Source organism: Ursus americanus, chromosome 24, assembly GCF_024610735.1.
Source record: "Ursus americanus isolate L20-20 chromosome 24, mUrsAme1.1.p, whole genome shotgun sequence".
Classification (NCBI taxonomy): domain Eukaryota; kingdom Metazoa; phylum Chordata; class Mammalia; order Carnivora; family Ursidae; genus Ursus; species Ursus americanus.
In genome coordinates this window covers 46,946,614-46,965,796 of record NC_142150.1, presented here as the reverse complement: position 1 = coordinate 46,965,796, position 19,183 = coordinate 46,946,614, and the positions used below count along the sequence as shown (strand labels likewise).

At 62.1% G+C, this 19,183-nt stretch overlaps 1 protein-coding gene across 1 annotated transcript in view; it reads right to left on the bottom strand.

The window, feature by feature from the left end:
• MUC6 (mucin 6, oligomeric mucus/gel-forming) overlaps positions 1–19,183 on the bottom strand; it is a 44,083-nt gene that overhangs the window by 1,446 nt on the left and 23,454 nt on the right. Inside the window, exons 34-35 of the mRNA XM_087855220.1 lie at positions 14,541–18,648; positions 1,641–14,071 (exon numbers count right to left, since the gene is read on the bottom strand). Of these exons, the coding sequence (XP_087711346.1) occupies positions 1,641–14,071; positions 14,541–18,648 (16,539 nt within the window). The remainder of the gene's footprint in view (positions 1–1,640; positions 14,072–14,540; positions 18,649–19,183) is intronic.

Sequence of the window (19,183 nt, the reverse complement as noted above, 5' to 3'; positions counted from 1 at the left end):
AGCTCCCACCCCTGCACTCGGGCCCCTGCCCCAGGCGGTCTCCCCTTGTCCCAGCCCTGCTGACCTTGGACCTCACAGCTCTGCATGGGAACAAAGGCTGATGGACTCTCGTTTTGGGTGTTTCTCCTGAGAGCTGGATACCCTGGAAGTATCCCCAGGTCAAGGGTTTTCTGAGCCCTAGTGGGCCACTGTCAGGCCCCTTCTCTTGTGGGCCAGTACCAGCCTGTGGGCATGGGCGTCCCTGGTCTGCTGGGACCAGAACCTGCCAGAGGGATGGGGGGAGGGTTTGCACATCCCTGGAAGAGACAGATGGCGCCTCAGGAGCTCCCTAAAGGGGTCTGTGCTCTTGGAGGGGCAGGGTGTGGACCCAGCCAGAGACCCTGACCTGCTGGCAAGCTGCCTCGGGTGCCCTGGCAGCAGGCAGAGCAGCACTGGCATTAGGAGTGAAAAAGCTAAGATGTTCCCGAGCAGAGACCTGCCAGTCTGCCCTTTTTGCCCTGCCTGCCCTGCACGTCTGCTGGAGATGGGCATGAGAGGTATGTCCCCATGTGTTCCCATTGCCCTCAGCCGTCTTCCAACCCCATCTCCTGCTTTTGCTTCCTCATTTCTCATCCCCTCCTCATGGACAGCCTGCACCCAGTCCCTGTCTCACAGGAGGAAATTCATTACTGTGGACAGGCCTGCCTGGGGGACGGCGGGGGACATGGAGGGGAACCCAGTCCCAGGGAGGGGTACTGTGCAGCGAACACCCGGAAGGGAGGGGAGGGGTGTCTCTGGAGGACAGGTGGGGCCCGGAAGAATGGTGGAGCCCTTGGCTGCTAGTCCAGTGGTCTCCTGGGGGGAGGCATGTACCTATTGGCCCTTCATTTTTCTCTCTGTTCTCTCAGGGAGGGTGGGAGTACTTGAGTCACAGGATCCCTGCTGCTCCTGAACTCCTGTGTGCTCATGAAGGGGAAGCCATGGAGGGCTTCTGAGGGAGTTGCCTCCAAGAGAGGCCAGGACCGCAGCAGGAGATGGGAGGTTGGGATAGGGAATGAGTGAGTCAGGTACAATGCAGGCATGCAAGCCCAGATGAGGGAAAGGGGGCCTCCTAGGGGAGGTGAGGCACCCATTTTGGCCAGACTGGAGTGTATTAGAGTTGTGTCTAGAGAGGAGTGGGGAGAGGGGCTGGAGGCAGCTCAGGGAAGGCTGAGAGAACTGTCCTAAGGACATGGGGTACACACAGAAGAGGGAGGCATGACTCAGTCCCTGCCTGCTGGTGGGATGTTGGCATTCTCAGATGCTGGAAGGATGTACGGATGGTCGGAGGGATGGGTGTGACTTCACGTCTGAGCTCAGCATGCTGTGCTGCCTGCTGACCTCAGGAAAAGTGAAGGCATTATGGGGAAGAAAGCAGATCACACTGCACGATGACCAGTGAGCCCCTGTCAGCAGCATGCACGTCGGGCTGGAAGTATGGCAGAGTGGGGAATGGGCTGGGAGGCAACAGCACAGCCCAGAAGCCATCAGGCAGTATGTGAGGACGGTGAAAGGCAGGGACTCTGTGGGAGTGAGCCACGGTGCTCTCCAGGGTGACGAGGCAATGCTGAAGATGCTGTGCACCAAGTTTGTAAGGTGGGCTATGGAAATACATCCCTTACCTGGAGAGCTGGACGGAGATGTCACCGGAAAGGAGACGGATGGTGCCCCAGTAGACAAGGACCCTGTGGTATGAAGGGATGAGCTTCCGGGGAAAGAGGTCGAGCTGGCCAGGATCACGGAGGTCGGCACTCTAGCAGTACTAACTTGTGCAGTGGTGAGGTTAGTGACCGGAGAAGTCAGGATGGCTGTCACCCCAACAGTGGATGAAAAAAAACTGGATGCAGGGTTTTGAGTGGTGAGGCTCGTAGACTGTGAGGTGGTAGAGTGGGAAGAGAAGGTGTGGGACACGGGGGTGCTGGGTGTGGTTCTGGGCAGAGAAGGAAAGATGCTGGTGCTGGATAGGGAGACATGAGTCCCATGAACAGTAGGTGTGGTGGGCAGAGATGAAGGGGGAAAGGTGTGGGTGGGCAGAGAGGACACGGAGGACAGGGTGGGAGTGGAGGAACCGGGGGAAGAAATGAAAGAGGAAACGGAGGCTGTACTGGACGGGGTTAGGGAGCCTGGGAAGGTCAGGGTGTGAATGCCGGTACTCGTGCTCGAGACCTGTGGGGACAGAGAAGAGGAGCCCAGGTATGTGGAAAGGGAGGGGGAGGAAGAGGTCTCCGGGTGTGTTGGGGTAATGACTCGGTGGGTGGTGGGAGTCACTGAGGATGTGGTAGAGGGGGCAGCGTGCGTGGCGAGGGTGGTCTCAGGGCGTGATGGGTTGGGCTGGGCGGTGGTGGTCCAGAAGGATGTCCCCGTGGGGGGACCAGTTGTGTGGGCGGTGGTGGAGACAGATGGCGTCGGCGCAGAGTGAGAGGTGAGCGGCGTGTGTTGCTTGCTTGTTGTGGCCGTGGCTGTGGTAGTGGACGTCACGGAGGTCGGGGTTCCCGTGGCAGGCGGCGTGTGAGAGATGGTGGGTTTGGTGGCGATTGAGGTTTCATGGTGGATGGGTACTGAAGGATAAGACTCCCTGGAAGTGGAGGTTTTGGCTGTTCTGTGTGAGCTAGGGGTGTGCGTGGTCCGCGTGAGTGGCGGGGTGGTGTGCGTGGGCTGTGTCCCTGTGCTGGGGATGTGTGGAGGCACAGAAGTGGAGCCCGGGGGTGAAGCAGGGGAGGGGGACGAAAGGGTCTCCGGGTGTGTTGGGGTGATGACTCGGTGGGTGGTGGGAGTCACCGAGGATGTGGTAGATGGGGCAGCGTGTGAGGAGAGGGTGGTCTCAGGGTGTGATGGGGTGGGCTGAGTGTTCGTGGTCTGGAAGGATGTCCCTGTGGGGGATCCTGTCGTGTGGGTGGTGATGGAGACAGATGGTGTGGGTGCAGAGTGAGAGGTGAGCGGCGTGTGTCGCTTGCTGGTGGTGGCCGTGGCCGTGGCGGTGGCCGTCACAGAGGTCAGGGTTCCAGTGGCCGATGGCGTGTGAGAGACGGTGGGTTTGGGGGCGGATGAGGTTTCATGGTGGATGGGTACTGAAGGATAAGACTCCCTGGAAGTGGAGGTTTTGGCTGTGCTGAGTGAACTAGGGGTGTTGGTGGTCCGTGTGAATGGCGGGGTCGTGTGCGTGGGCTGTGTCCCTGTGCTGGGGACGTGTGGAGGCACAGAAGTGGAGCCTGGGTGTGTGCCAGGAGAGTGGGAGGAAGGGGTCTCTGGGTGTGTTGGGGTGCTGACTCGGTGGGTGGTGGGAGTCACTGAGGATGTGGTAGAGGGGGCAGCATGCGTCGAGAGGGTCGTCTCAGGGCGTGATGGGTTGGGCTCGGCGGAGGTGGTCCGGAAGGATGTCCCCGTGGGGGGACCAGTTGTGTGGGTGGTGGTGGAGACTGGTGGCATAGTTGTGGAGTGAGAAGTGAGTGGCGTGTGTCGCTTGCTGGTGGTGGCTGTGGCTGTGGTGGTGGCTGTCATGGAGGTCAGGGTTCCAGTGGCCGATGGCGTGTGAGAGACGGTGGGTTTGGGGGTGGATGAGGTTTCGTGGTGGATGGGTACTGAAGGATAAGACTCCCTGGAAGTGGAGGTTTTGGCTGTGCTGAGTGAGCGAGGGGTGTGCGTGGTCTGCGTGAGTGGTGGGGTTGTGTGCGTGGGCTGTGTCCCTGTGCTGGGGACGTGTGGAGGCACAGAAGTAGAACCCGGGTGTGAAGCAGGGGAGGGGGAGGAAGGGGTCTCCGGGTGTGTTGGGGTGATGACTCGGTGGGTGGTGGGAGTCACCGAGGATGTAGTAGAGGGGGCAGCGTGTGTGGAGACGGTGGTCTCGGGGCGCGATGGGCTGGGCCGGGCAGAAGTGGTCCGGAAAGATGTCCCCGTGGGGGGTCCTGTTGTGTATGCGGTGGTGGAGGCAGATGGCGTGGGCGCGGAGTGAGAGGTGAGCAGTGTGTGTTGCTTGCTGGTGGTGGCCGTGGCTGTGGTGGTGGCCGTGGCGGTGGCCGTCACGGAGGTCAGGGTTCCAGTGGCCGATGGCGTGTGAGAGACGGTGGGTTTGGGGGCAGATGAGGTTTCGTGGTGGATGGGTACTGAAGGATAAGACTCCCTGGAAGTGGAGGTTTTGGCTGTGCTGAGTGAGCTAGGGGTGTGCGTGGTCCGCGTGAGTGGTGGGGTTGTGTGCGTGGGCTGTGTCCCTGTGCTGGGGACGTGTGGAGGCACAGAAGTGGAACCCGGGTGTGAAGCAGGGGAGGGAGAGGAAGGGGTCTCCGGGTGTGTTGGGGTGATGACTCGATGGGTGGTTGGAGTCACCGAGGATGTAGTAGAGGGGGCAGCATGCGTGGAGTGGGTCGTCTCAGGGAGTGATGGGTTGGGCTGGGCGGTGGTGGTCCGGAAGGATGTCCCTGTGGCGGGACCTGTCGTGTGGGCGGTGGTGGAGACAGATGGTGTGGGCGCTGAGTGAGAAGTGAGCGGCGTGTGCTTGCTTGTTGTGGCCGTGGCTGTGGCAGTGGCTATCACGGAGGTCGGGGTTCCCGTGGCAGGCGGCGTGTGGGAGACTGTGGGTTTGGGGGCGGATGAGGTTTCGTGGTGGATGGGTACTGAAGGATAAGACTCCCTGGAAGTGGAGGTTTTGGCTGTGCTGAGTGAGCTAGGGGTGTGCGTGGTCCGCGTGAGTGGTGGGGTTGTGTGCGTGGGCTGTGTCCCTGTGCTGGGGACGTGTGGAAGCCCAGAAGTGGAACCCGGGTGTGAAGCAGGGGAGGGAGAGGAAGGGGTCTCCGGGTGTGTTGGGGTGATGATTCGGTGGGTGGTGGGAGTCACCGAGGATGTAGTAGAGGGGGCAGCGTGTGTGGAGACGGTGGTCTCGGGGCGCGATGGGCTGGGCCGGGCAGAAGTGGTCCGGAAAGATGTCCCCGTGGGGGGTCCTGTTGTGTATGCGGTGGTGGAGGCAGATGGCGTGGGCGCGGAGTGAGAGGTGAGCAGTGTGTGTTGCTTGCTGGTGGTGGCCGTGGCTGTGGTGGTGGCCGTGGCGGTGGCCGTCACGGAGGTCAGGGTTCCAGTGGCCGATGGCGTGTGAGAGACGGTGGGTTTGGGGGCAGATGAGGTTTCGTGGTGGATGGGTACTGAAGAATAAGACTCCTTGGAAGTGGAGGTTTTGGCTGTGCTGAGTGAGCTAGGGGTGTGCGTGGTCCGCGTGAGTGGTGGGGTTGTGTGCGTGGGCTGTGTCCCTGTGCTGGGGACGTGTGGAAGCCCAGAAGTGGAACCCGGGTGTGAAGCAGGGGAGGGAGAGGAAGGGGTCTCCGGGTGTGTTGGGGTGATGATTCGGTGGGTGGTGGGAGTCACCGAGGATGTAGTAGAGGGGGCAGCGTGTGTGGAGACGGTGGTCTCGGGGCGCGATGGGCTGGGCCGGGCAGAAGTGGTCCGGAAAGATGTCCCCGTGGGGGGTCCTGTTGTGTATGTGGTGGTGGAAGCAGATGGCGTGGGCGCGGAGTGAGAGGTGAGCAGTGTGTGTTGCTTGCTGGTGGTGGCCGTGGCTGTGGTGGTGGCCGTGGCGGTGGCCGTCACGGAGGTCAGGGTTCCAGTGGCCGATGGCGTGTGAGAGACGGTGGGTTTGGGGGCAGATGAGGTTTCGTGGTGGATGGGTACTGAAGGATAAGACTCCCTGGAAGTGGAGGTTTTGGCTGTGCTGAGTGAGCTAGGGGTGTGCGTGGTCCGCGTGAGTGGTGGGGTTGTGTGCGTGGGCTGTGTCCCTGTGCTGGGGACGTGTGGAAGCCCAGAAGTGGAACCCGGGTGTGAAGCAGGGGAGGGAGAGGAAGGGGTCTCCGGGTGTGTTGGGGTGATGATTCGGTGGGTGGTGGGAGTCACCGAGGATGTAGTAGAGGGGGCAGCTTGTGTGGAGACGGTGGTCTCGGGGCGCGATGGGCTGGGCCGGGCAGAAGTGGTCCGGAAAGATGTCCCCGTGGGGGGTCCTGTTGTGTATGCGGTGGTGGAGGCAGATGGCGTGGGCGCGGAGTGAGAGGTGAGCAGTGTGTGTTGCTTGCTGGTGGTGGCCGTGGCTGTGGCGGTGGCCGTGGCGGTGGCCGTCACGGAGGTCAGGGTTCCAGTGGCCGATGGCGTGTGAGAGACGGTGGGTTTGGGGGAGGATGAGGTTTCGTGGTGGATGGGTACTGAAGAATAAGACTCCTTGGAAGTGGAGGTTTTGGCTGTGCTGAGTGAGCTAGGGGTGTGTGTGGTCCGCGTGAGTGGTGGGGTTGTGTGCGTGGGCTGTGTCCCTGTGCTGGGGACGTGTGGAAGCCCAGAAGTGGAACCCGGGTGTGAAGCAGGGGAGGGGGAGGAAGGGGTCTCCGGGTGTGTTGGGGTGATGATTCGGTGGGTGGTGGGAGTCACCGAGGATGTAGTAGAGGGGGCAGCGTGTGTGGAGACGGTGGTCTCGGGGCGCGATGGGCTGGGCCGGGCAGAAGTGGTCCGGAAAGATGTCCCCGTGGGGGGTCCTGTTGTGTATGCGGTGGTGGAGGCAGATGGCGTGGGCGCGGAGTGAGAGGTGAGCAGTGTGTGTTGCTTGCTGGTGGTGGCCGTGGCTGTGGTGGTGGCCGTGGCGGTGGCCGTCACGGAGGTCAGGGTTCCAGTGGCCGATGGCGTGTGAGAGACGGTGGGTTTGGGGGCAGATGAGGTTTCGTGGTGGATGGGTACTGAAGGATAAGACTCCCTGGAAGTGGAGGTTTTGGCTGTGCTGAGTGAGCTAGGGGTGTGCGTGGTCCGCGTGAGTGGTGGGGTTGTGTGCGTGGGCTGTGTCCCTGTGCTGGGGACGTGTGGAAGCCCAGAAGTGGAACCCGGGTGTGAAGCAGGGGAGGGAGAGGAAGGGGTCTCCGGGTGTGTTGGGGTGATGACTCGGTGGGTGGTGGGAGTCACCGAGGATGTAGTAGAGGGGGCAGCGTGTGTGGAGACGGTGGTCTCGGGGCGCGATGGGCTGGGCCGGGCAGAAGTGGTCCGGAAAGATGTCCCCGTGGGGGGTCCTGTTGTGTATGCGGTGGTGGAGGCAGATGGCGTGGGCGCGGAGTGAGAGGTGAGTAGTGTGTGTTGCTTGCTGGTGGTGGCCGTGGCTGTGGTGGTGGCCGTGGCGGTGGCCGTCACGGAGGTCAGGGTTCCAGTGGCCGATGGCGTGTGAGAGACGGTGGGTTTGGGGGCAGATGAGGTTTCGTGGTGGATGGGTACTGAAGGATAAGACTCCCTGGAAGTGGAGGTTTTGGCTGTGCTGAGTGAGCTAGGGGTGTGCGTGGTCCGCGTGAGTGGTGGGGTTGTGTGCGTGGGCTGTGTCCCTGTGCTGGGGACGTGTGGAAGCCCAGAAGTGGAACCCGGGTGTGAAGCAGGGGAGGGAGAGGAAGGGGTCTCCGGGTGTGTTGGGGTGATGATTCGGTGGGTGGTGGGAGTCACCGAGGATGTAGTAGAGGGGGCAGCGTGTGTGGAGACGGTGGTCTCGGGGCGCGATGGGCTGGGCCGGGCAGAAGTGGTCCGGAAAGATGTCCCCGTGGGGGGTCCTGTTGTGTATGCGGTGGTGGAGGCAGATGGCGTGGGCGTGGAGTGAGAGGTGAGCAGTGTGTGTTGCTTGCTGGTGGTGGCCGTGGCTGTGGTGGTGGCCGTGGCGGTGGCCGTCACGGAGGTCAGGGTTCCAGTGGCCGATGGCGTGTGAGAGACGGTGGGTTTGGGGGCAGATGAGGTTTCGTGGTGGATGGGTACTGAAGGATAAGACTCCCTGGAAGTGGAGGTTTTGGCTGTGCTGAGTGAGCTAGGGGTGTGCGTGGTCCGCGTGAGTGGTGGGGTTGTGTGCGTGGGCTGTGTCCCTGTGCTGGGGACGTGTGGAAGCCCAGAAGTGGAACCCGGGTGTGAAGCAGGGGAGGGGGAGGAAGGGATCTCCGGGTGTGTTGGGGTGATGATTCGGTGGGTGGTGGGAGTCACCGAGGATGTAGTAGAGGGGGCAGCGTGTGTGGAGACGGTGGTCTCGGGGCGCGATGGGCTGGGCCGGGCAGAAGTGGTCCGGAAAGATGTCCCCGTGGGGGGTCCTGTTGTGTATGCGGTGGTGGAGGCAGATGGCGTGGGCGCGGAGTGAGAGGTGAGCAGTGTGTGTTGCTTGCTGGTGGTGGCCGTGGCTGTGGTGGTGGCCGTGGCGGTGGCCGTCACGGAGGTCAGGGTTCCAGTGGCCGATGGCGTGTGAGAGACGGTGGGTTTGGGGGCAGATGAGGTTTCGTGGTGGATGGGTACTGAAGAATAAGACTCCCTGGAAGTGGAGGTTTTGGCTGTGCTGAGTGAGCTAGGGGTGTGCGTGGTCCGCGTGAGTGGTGGGGTTGTGTGCGTGGGCTGTGTCCCTGTGCTGGGGACGTGTGGAAGCCCAGAAGTGGAACCCGGGTGTGAAGCAGGGGAGGGGGAGGAAGGGGTCTCCGGGTGTGTTGGGGTGATGATTCGGTGGGTGGTGGGAGTCACCGAGGATGTAGTAGAGGGGGCAGCGTGTGTGGAGACGGTGGTCTCGGGGCGCGATGGGCTGGGCCGGGCAGAAGTGGTCCGGAAAGATGTCCCCGTGGGGGGTCCTGTTGTGTATGCGGTGGTGGAGGCAGATGGCGTGGGCGCGGAGTGAGAGGTGAGCAGTGTGTGTTGCTTCCTGGTGGTGGCCGTGGCTGTGGTGGTGGCTGTGGCGGTGGCCGTCACGGAGGTCAGGGTTCCAGTGGCCGATGGCGTGTGAGAGACGGTGGGTTTGGGGGCAGATGAGGTTTCGTGGTGGATGGGTACTGAAGGATAAGACTCCCTGGAAGTGGAGGTTTTGGCTGTGCTGAGTGAGCTAGGGGTGTGCGTGGTCCGCGTGAGTGGTGGGGTTGTGTGCGTGGGCTGTGTCCCTGTGCTGGGGACGTGTGGAAGCCCAGAAGTGGAACCCAGGTGTGAAGCAGGGGAGGGAGAGGAAGGGGTCTCCGGGTGTGTTGGGGTGATGATTCGGTGGGTGGTGGGAGTCACCGAGGATGTAGTAGAGGGGGCAGCGTGTGTGGAGACGGTGGTCTCGGGGCGCGATGGGCTGGGCCGGGCAGAAGTGGTCCGGAAAGATGTCCCCGTGGGGGGTCCTGTTGTGTATGCGGTGGTGGAGGCAGATGGCGTGGGCGCGGAGTGAGAGGTGAGCAGTGTGTGTTGCTTGCTGGTGGTGGCCGTGGCTGTGGTGGTGGCCGTGGCGGTGGCCGTCACGGAGGTCAGGGTTCCAGTGGCCGATGGCGTGTGAGAGACGGTGGGTTTGGGGGCAGATGAGGTTTCGTGGTGGATGGGTACTGAAGGATAAGACTCCCTGGAAGTGGAGGTTTTGGCTGTGCTGAGTGAGCTAGGGGTGTGCGTGGTCCGCGTGAGTGGTGGGGTTGTGTGCGTGGGCTGTGTCCCTGTGCTGGGGACGTGTGGAAGCCCAGAAGTGGAACCCAGGTGTGAAGCAGGGGAGGGAGAGGAAGGGGTCTCCGGGTGTGTTGGGGTGATGATTCGGTGGGTGGTGGGAGTCACCGAGGATGTAGTAGAGGGGGCAGCGTGTGTGGAGACGGTGGTCTCGGGGCGCGATGGGCTGGGCCGGGCAGAAGTGGTCTGGAAAGATGTCCCCGTGGGGGGTCCTGTTGTGTATGCGGTGGTGGAGGCAGATGGCGTGGGCGCGGAGTGAGAGGTGAGCAGTGTGTGTTGCTTGCTGGTGGTGGCCGTGGCTGTGGTGGTGGCCGTGGCGGTGGCCGTCACGGAGGTCAGGGTTCCAGTGGCCGATGGCGTGTGAGAGACGGTGGGTTTGGGGGCAGATGAGGTTTCGTGGTGGATGGGTACTGAAGGATAAGACTCCCTGGAAGTGGAGGTTTTGGCTGTGCTGAGTGAGCTAGGTGTGTGCGTGGTCCGCGTGAGTGGTGGGGTTGTGTGCGTGGGCTGTGTCCCTGTGCTGGGGACGTGTGAAGGCACAGAAGTGGAACCCGGGTGTGAAGCAGGGGAGAGGGAGGAAGGGATCTCCGGGTGTGTTTGGGTGATGAGTCGGTGGGTGGTGGGAGTCACCGAGGATGTAGTAGAGGGGGCAGCGTGTGTGGAGACCGTGGTCTCGGGGCGCGATGGGCTGGGCCGGGCAGAAGTGGTCCGGAAAGATGTCCCCGTGGGGGGTCCTGTCGTGTATGCGGTGGTGGAGGCAGATGGCGTGGGCGCGGAGTGAGACGTGAGCAGTGTGTGTTGCTTGCTGGTGGTGGCCGTGGCTGTGGCTGTGGCGGTGGCCGTGGCCGTGGCGGTGGCCGTCACGGAGGTCAGGGATCCAGTGGCCGATGGCGTGTGAAAGACGGTGGGTTTGGGGGCAGATGAGGTTTCGTGGTGGATGGGTACTGAAGAATAAGACTCCCTGGAAGTGGAGGTTTTGGCTGTGCTGAGTGAGCTAGGGGTGTGCGTGGTCCGCGTGAGTGGTGGGGTTGTGTGCGTGGGCTGTGTGCCTGTGCTGGGGACGTGTGGAGGCACAGAAGTGGAACCCGGGTGTGTAGCAGGGGATGGAGAGGAAGGGGTCTCCGGGTGTGTTGGGGTGATGACTCGGTGGGTGGTTGGAGTCACCGAGGATGTGGTAGAGGGGGCAGCATGCGTGGAGTGGGTCGTCTCAGGGAGTGATGGGTTGGGCTGGGCGGTGGTGGTTCGGAAGGATGTCCCTGTGGCGGGACCTGTCGTGTGGGTGGTGGTGGAGACAGATGGTGTGGGCGCTGAGTGAGAAGTGAGCGGCGTGTGTTGCTTGCTTGTTGTGGCCGTGGCTGTGGCAGTGGTTATTACGGAGGTCGGGGTTCCCGTGGCAGGCGGCGTGTGGGAGACTGTGGTTTTGGGGGCGGATGAGGTTTCGTGGTGGATGGGTACTGAAGGATAAGACTCCCTAGAAGTGGAGGTTTTGGCTGTGCTGAGTGAGCGAGGGGTGTGCGTGGACCGCGTGAGTGGCGCGGTCGTGTGCGTGGGCTGTGTCCCTGTGCTGGGGACGTGTGGTGGCTCAGAAGTGGAACCCGGTTGTGAAGCAGGGGAGGGGGATGAAAGGGTCTCCGGTTGTGTCGGGGTGATGACTCGGTGGGTGGTGGGAGTCACCGAGGATGTAGTAGACGGGGCAGTGTGTGTGGAGACGGTGGTCTTGGGGCGCGATGGGGTGGGCAGGGCAGACGTGGTCCGGAAGGATGTCCCCGTAGGGGGTCCCGTGGTGTGGGCGGTGGTGGAGGTAGATGGCGTGGGCGCGGAGTGAGAGGTGAGCAGTGTGTGTCGCTTGCTGGTGGTGGCAGTGGCCGTGGTGGTGGCCGTCACGGATGTCAGGGTTCCAGTGGCCGATGGCGTGTGAGAGACGGTGGGTTTGGGGGCAGATGAGGTTTCGTGGTAGATGGGTACTGAAGGATAAGACTCCCTGGAAGTGGAGGTTTTGGCTGTGCTGAGTGAGCTAGGTGTGTGCGTGGTCCGCGTGAGTGGCGGGATCATGTGTGTGGGCTGTGTCCCTGTGCTGGGGACATGTGGAGGCACAGAAGTGGAGCCCGGGTATGTGGCAGGAGAGTGGGAGGAAGGGGTCTCCGGGTGTGTTGGTTTGATGACTCGGTGGGTGGTGGGAGTCACTGAGGATGTGGTAGAGGGGGCAGCCTGCGTTGAGAGGGTGGTCTGAGGGCGTGATGGGTTGGGCTGGGGGCTGGTGGTCTGGAAGGATGTCCCCATGGCGGGACCAGTTGTGCGGGTGGTGGTGGAGACTGGTGGCGTGGGTGCAGAGTGAGAAGTGAGTGGCGTGTGTCTCTTGATGGTTGTGGCCGGGGCGGTGGACGTCACGGAGGTTGGGGTTCCCGTGATAGGCGGTGTATGGGAGATGGTGGGTTTGGGGGCGGATGAGGTTTCATGGTGGATGGGTACTGAAGGATAAGACTCCCTGGAAGTAGAGGTTTTGGCTGTGCTGAGTGAGCTAGGGGTGTGCGTGGTCCATGTGAGTGGCGGGGTCGTGTGCGTGGGCTCTGTCCCTGTGCTGGGGATGTGTGGAGGCACTGAAGTGGAACCCGGGTGTGAAGCAGGGGAGGGGGAGGAAGGGGTCTCTGGGTGTGTTGGGGTGATGATTCGGTGGGTGGTGGGAGTCACCGAGGATGTAGTAGAGGGGGCAGCGTGTGTGGAGACGGTGGTCTTGGGGCGCGATGGGCTGGGCTGGGCAGACGTGGTCCGGAAGGATGTCCCCGTAGGGGGTCCCGTGGTGTGGGCGGTGGTGGAGGTAGATGGCGTGGGCGCAGAGTGAGAGGTGAGTAGTGTGTGTCGCTTGCTGGTGGTGGCAGTGGCCGTGGTGGTGGCTGTCATGGAGGCCAGGGTTCCAGTGGCCGATGGCGTGTGAGAGACGGTGGGTTTGGGGGCAGATGAGGTTTCGTGGTGGATGGGTACTGAAGGATAAGACTCCCTGGAAGTGGAGGTTTTGGCTGTGCTGAGTGAGCTAGGTGTGTGCGTGGTCTGCGTGAGTGGCGGGATCGTGTGTGTGGGCTGTGTCCCTGTGCTGGGGACATGTGGAGGCACAGAAGTGGAGCCCGGGTATGTGGCAGGAGAGTGGGAGGAAGGGGTCTCCGGGTGTGTTGGTTTGATGACTCGGTGGGTGGTGGGAGTCACTGAGGATGTGGTATAGGGGGCAGCATGCGTTGAGAGGGTGGTCTGAGGGCGTGATGGGTTGGGCTGGGGGCTGGTGGTCCGGAAGGATGTCCCCGTGGGGGGACCAGTTGTGTGGGTGGTGGTGGAGACTGGTGGTGTGGGTGCAGAGTGAGAAGTGAGTGGCGTGTGTCTCTTGATGGTTGTGGCCGTGGCCGTGGCGGTGGACGTCACGGAGGTTGGGGTTCCCGTGATAGGCGGTGTATGGGAGATGGTGGGTTTGGGGGCAGATGAGGTTTCGTGGTGGATGGGTACTGAAGGATAAGACTCCCTGGAAGTAGAGGTTTTGGCTGTGCTGAGTGAGCTAGGGGTGTGCGTGGTCCATGTGAGTGGCGGGGTCGTGTGCGTGGGCTCTGTCCCTGTGCTGGGGATGTGTGGAGGCACTGAAGTGGAACCTGGGTGTGAAGCAGGGGAGGGGGAGGAAGGGGTCTCTGGGTGTGTTGGGGTGATGAGTCGGTGGGTGGTGGGAGTCACCGAGGATGTAGTAGAGGGGGCAGCGTGTGTGGAGACCGTGGTCTCAGGGCGCGATGGGCTGGGCCGGGCAGACGTGGTCCAGAAGGATGTCCCCGTAGGGGGTCCCGTGGTGTGGGCGGTGGTGGAGGTAGATGGCGTGGGCGCGGAGTGAGAGGTGAGCAGTGTGTGTCGCTTGCTGGTGGTGGCAGTGGCTGTGGCGGTGGCCGTGGCCGTGGCGGTGGCCGTCACGGAGGTCAGTGTTCCAGTGGCCGATGGCGTGTGAGAGACGGTGGGTTTGGGGGTGGATGAGGTTTCGTGGTGGATGGGTACTGAAGGATAAGACTCCCTGGAAGTGGAGGTTTTGGCTGTGCTGAGTGAGCTAGGGGTGTGCGTGGTCCGCGTGAGTGGTGCGGTCGTGTGTGTGGGTTGTGTCCCTGTGCTGGGGACATGTGGAGGCACAGAAGTGGAGCCCGGGTGTGTAGCAGGGAAGGGAGGGGAAGGGAACTCCGGATATGTTGGGATGATGACTCGGTGGGTGGTTGGAGTCACCGAGGATGTGGTAGTGGGGGCAGCGTGCGTCGAGAGGGTGGTCTCAGGGCGTGATGGGTTGGGCTGGGCGGTGGTGGTCCAGAAGGATGTCCCTGTGGTGGGACCTGTCGTGTGGGTGGTGGTGGAGACAGACGGTGTGGGCGCGGAGTGAGAAGTGAGCAGCGTGTGTCGCTTGATGGTTGTGGCCGTGGCTGTGGCAGTGGCTGTCATGGAGGTCAGGGTTCCAGTGGCCGATGGCGTGTGAGAGACGTTGGGTTTGGGGGCGGATGAGGTTTCGTGGTGGATGGGTACTGAAGGATAAGACTCCCTGGAAGTGGAGGTTTTGGCTGTGCTGAGTGAGCCAGGGGTATGCGTGGTCCGCGTGAGTGGCGGGGTCGTGTGCATGGGCTGTGTCCCTGTGCTGGGGACGTGTGGAGGCACAGAAGTGGAACCCAGGTGTGAAGCAGGGGATGGGGAGGAAGGGGTCTCCGGGTGTGTTGGGGTGATGACCTGGTGGGTGGTGGGAGTCACCGAGGATGTAGTAGAGGGGGCAGCGTGTGTGGAGACGGTGGTCTCAGTGCGCGAAGGGGTGGGTCGGGCCGAGGTCGTCCGGAAGGATGTCCCCGTGGGGGGTTCTGTCGTGTGGGTTGTTGTGGAGACAGATGGCGTGGGCGTGGAGTGAGAGGTGAGTGGTCTGTGTGGCTTGCTGGTGGTGGCCGTGGCTGTGGTGGTGGCCGTGGCCGTGGCAGTGGCTGTCATGGAGGCCAGGGTTCCAGTGGCCAATGGCGTGTGAGAGATGGTGGGTTTGGGGGCAGATGAGGTTTCTTGGTGGATGGGTACTGTGGGATAAGACTCCCTGGAAGTGGAGGTTTTGGCTGTGCTGAGTGAGCTAGGGGTGTGCGTGGTCCGCGTGAGTGGCGGGGGTCGTGTGCATGGGCTTTGTTCCTGTGCTGGGGACGTGTGGAGGCACAGAAGTGGAGCCCGGGTGTGTGGCAGGAGAGTGGGAGGAAGGGGTCTCTGGGTGTGTTGGTTTGATGACTCGGTGGGTGGTGGGAGTCACTGAGGATGTGATAGAGGGGGCAGCGTGCGTCGAGAGGGTGGTCTCAGGGCGTGATGGGTTGGGCTCGGCGGAGGTGGTCCGGAAGGTTGTCCCCGTGGGGGGACCAGTTGTGTGGGCGGTGGTGGAGACTGGTGGTGTAGTTGCGGAGTGAGAAGTGAGTGGCGTGTGTCGCTTGATGGTTGTGGCCGTGGCAGTGGCGGTGGACGTCACGGAGGTTGGGGTTCCCGTGATAGGCGGTGTATGGGAGATGGTGGGTTTGGGGGCGGATGAGGTTTCTTGGTGGATGGGTACTGAGGGATAAGACTCCCTGGAAGTGGAGGTTTTGGCTGTGCTGAGTGAGCTAGGGGTGTGCGTGGACCGCGTGAGTGGCAGGGTCGTGTGCGTGGGCTGTGTCCATGTGCTGGGGACGTGTGGAGGCACAGAAGTGGAGTCCGGGTGTGTAGCAGGGGAGGGAGAGGAAGGGGTCTCCGGGTGTGTTGGGGTGATGACTCGGTGGGTGGTGGGAGTCACCGAGGATGTGGAAGAGGGGGCAGCATGCGTGGAGTGGGTCGTCTCAGGGAGTGATGGGTTGGCCTGGGCGGTGGTGGTCCGGAAGGATGTCCCTGTGGCGGGACCTGTCGTGTGGGCGGTGGTGGAGACAGACGGTGTGGGCACGGAGTGAGAAGTGAGCAGCGTGTGTTGCTTGCTTGTTGTGGCCGTGGCTGTGGCAGTGGCTATCACGGAGGTCGGGGTTCCCGTGGCAGGCGGCGTGTGGGAGACTGTGGTTTTGGGGGTGGATGAGGTTTCGTGGTGGATGGGTACTGAAGAATAAGACTCCCTGGAAGTGGAGGTTTTGGCTGTGCTGAGTGAGCTAGGGATGTGCGTGGACCGCGTGAGTGGCGGTATCGTGTGCGTGGGCTGTGTCCCTGTGCTGGGGACATGTGGAGGCACAGAAGTGGAGCCCGGGTATGTGGCAGGAGAGTGGGAGGAAGGGGTCTCCGGGTGTGTTGGTTTGATGACTCGGTGGGTGGTGGGAGTCACTGAGGATGTGGTAGAGGGGGCAGCCTGCGTTGAGAGGGTGGTCTGAGGGCGTGATGGGTTGGGCTGGGGGCTGGTGGTCCGGAAGGATGTCCCCGTGGCGGGACCAGTTGTGTGGGTGGTGGTGGAGACTGGTGGCGTGGGTGCAGAGTGAGAAGTGAGTGGCGTGTTTCGCTTGATGGTTGTGGCCGTGGCCGTGGCGGTGGACGTCACGGAGGTTGGGGTTCCCGTGATAGGCGGTGTATGGGAGATGGTGGGTTTGGGGGCGGATGAGGTTTTGTGGTGGATGGGTACTGAAGGGTAAGAGTCCCTGGAAGTGGAGGTTTTGGCTGTGCTGAGTGAGCTAGGGGTGTGCGTGGTCCATGTGAGTGGCGGGGTCGTGTGCGTGGGCTGTGTCCCTGTGCTGGGGACGTGTGGAGGCACAGAAGTGGAACCCGGGTGTGAAGCAGGGGATGGGGTGGAAGGGGTCTCCGGGTGTGTTGGGGTGATGACCCGGTGGGTGGTTGGAGTCACCGAGGATGTAGTAACAGGGGCAGCGTGTGTGGAGATGGTGGTCTCAGTGCGCGATGGGGTGGGCTGGGCTGTGGTCGTCCGGAAGGATGTCCCCATGGGGGGTCCTGTCGTGTGGTCGGTTGTGGAGACAGATGGCGTGGGCGTGGAGTGAGAGGTGAGTGGTGTGTGTCGCTTGCTGGTGGTGGCCGTGGCTGTGGTGGTGGCCGTGGCCGTGGCGGTGGCTGTCATGGAGGCCAGGGTTCCAGTGGCCGATGGCGTGTGAGAGATGGAGGGTTTAGGGGCAGATGAGGTTTCTTGGTGGATGGGTACTGTGGGATAAGACTCCCTGGAAGTGGAGGTTTTGGCTGTGCTGAGTGAGCTAGGGGTGTGCGTGGTCCGCGTGAGTGGCGGGGTCGTGTGCATGGGCTTTGTTCCTGTGCTGGGGACGTGTGGAGGCACAGAAGTGGAGCCCGGGTGTGTGGCAGGAGAGTGGGAGGAAGGGGTCTCTGGGTGTGTTGGTTTGATGACTCGGTGGGTGGTGGGAGTCACTGAGGATGTGGTAGAGGGGGCAGCGTGCGTCGAGAGGGTGGTCTCAGGGCGTGATGGGTTGGGCTCGGCGGAGGTGGTCCGGAAGGTTGTCCCCGTGGGGGGACCAGTTGTGTGGGCGGTGGTGGAGACTGGTGGTGTAGTTGCGGAGTGAGAAGTGAGTGGCGTGTGTCGCTTGATGGTTGTGGCCGTGGCAGTGGCGGTGGACGTCACGGAGGTTGGGGTTCCCGTGATAGGCGGTGTATGGGAGATGGTGGGTTTGGGGGCGGATGAGGTTTCTTGGTGGATGGGTACTGAGGGATAAGACTCCCTGGAAGTGGAGGTTTTGGCTGTGCTGAGTGAGCTAGGGGTGTGCGTGGACCGCGTGAGTGGCAGGGTCGTGTGCGTGGGCTGTGTCCATGTGCTGGGGACGTGTGGAGGCACAGAAGTGGAGCCCGGGTGTGTAGCAGGGGAGGGAGAGGAAGGGGTCTCCGGGTGTGTTGGGGTGATGACTCGGTGGGTGGTGGGAGTCACCGAGGATGTGGTAGAGGGGGCAGCATGCGTGGAGTGGGTCGTCTCAGGGAGTGATGGGTTGGCCTGGGCGGTGGTGGTCCGGAAGGATGTCCCTGTGGCGGGACCTGTCGTGTGGGCGGTGGTGGAGACAGACGGTGTGGGCACGGAGTGAGAAGTGAGCAGCGTGTGTTGCTTGCTTGTTGTGGCCGTGGCTGTGGCAGTGGCTATCACGGAGGTCGGGGTTCCCGTGGCAGGCGGCGTGTGGGAGACTGTGGTTTTGGGGGTGGATGAGGTTTCGTGGTGGATGGGTACTGAAGAATAAGACTCCCTGGAAGTGGAGGTTTTGGCTGTGCTGAGTGAGCTAGGGATGTGCGTGGACCGCGTGAGTGGCGGTATCGTGTGCGTGGGCTGTGTCCCTGTGCTGGGGACATGTGGAGGCACAGAAGTGGAGCCCGGGTATGTGGCAGGAGAGTGGGAGGAAGGGGTCTCCGGGTGTGTTGGTTTGATGACTCGGTGGGTGGTGGGAGTCACTGAGGATGTGGTAGAGGGGGCAGCCTGCGTTGAGAGGGTGGTCTGAGGGCGTGATGGGTTGGGCTGGGGGCTGGTGGTCCGGAAGGATGTCCCTGTGGCGGGACCAGTTGTGTGGGTGGTGGTGGAGACTGGTGGCGTGGGTGCAGAGTGAGAAGTGAGTGGCGTGTTTCGCTTGATGGTTGTGGCCGTGGCCGTGGCGGTGGCTGTCACGGAGGCCAGGGTTCCAGTGGCCGATGGTGTGTGAGAGATGGAGGGTTTAGGGGCAGATGAGGTTTCTTGGTGGATGGGTACTGAGGGATAAGACTCCCTGGAAGTGGAGGTTTTGGCTGTGCTGAGTGAGCTAGGGGTGTTGGTGGTCCGCGTGAGTGGCGGCGTCGTGTGCGTGGGCTCTGTCCCTGTGCTGGGGACGTGTGGAGGCACAGAAGTGGAACCCGGGTGTGAAGCAGGGGATGGGGTGGAAGGGGTCTCTGGGTGTGTTGGGGTGATGACTCGGTGGGTGGTGGGAGTCACTGAGGATGTAGTAGAGGGGGCAGCGTGTGTGGAGACGGTGGTCTCGGGGCGCGATGGGGTGGGCCGGGCCGAGGTGGTCCGGAAGGATGTCCGTGTGGGGGGACCTGTCGTGTGGGCGGTGGTGGAGGCAGATGGCGTGGGCGCGGAGTGAGAGGTGAGTGGCGTGTGTGGTCTGCTGGGTGTACTTTCTTCTTTTGTGGTCGGGGTTTCTTTCTGTGTGGTGTTTGTTGAATGGGGCCGCGTGGGTTCGCTCTCGTAGCTGATGGTGCTCTCGCGGGATGTAGGGGTCTCCGTTTGCTTTGTCTCTCTGGTCACAGGAGTATTGGGGGTTCTCTGGTGTGTCATCTGACCTGTGGAAACACTTTGTCTATATCCACCTTTGCTGCTTAGCTTTATGTCAGCCTGCCACTCTTCCTGTCCCCACACCTGTCCTGTGTCTTCCGTACCCATTCCTGCCGGTGCCCCTTGTCGGGATGACCGAGGTTTCTTAGTGTGTTTGTTCCTGCAGTGTACATCGCCCACCCCAGTTTTTTTTTTTAACCTGTGTGTTTATCCATTTGCAATTTAGCCTCGTGAATTGTTAATTGAGGTCCCTTCCCTCTGTCCTTTTGTGTCACCTGTTCCTCTCCCCACTGTCAGGTAGTTGCTTTGGGTTGGGTTGGGCATTCCCCCATCACATCTTTCTTCTGTCCTGGGGATGTGCTTTCTTCTAATTGGTCTGGGAGGAATGGGGACAATGTTGCCTGCTCTGAGGGTCTGGGGACTATTCTTTATGAGCCTTTGTGAGCATTGTTGTGTCTCTGCGTCTGTGGTCACTTGGGGTGGGTGTGATTGTGGTGGGTGTGAGCTCTAGCATTGTGGCCATGGAGAAATTGATTGGAGTGT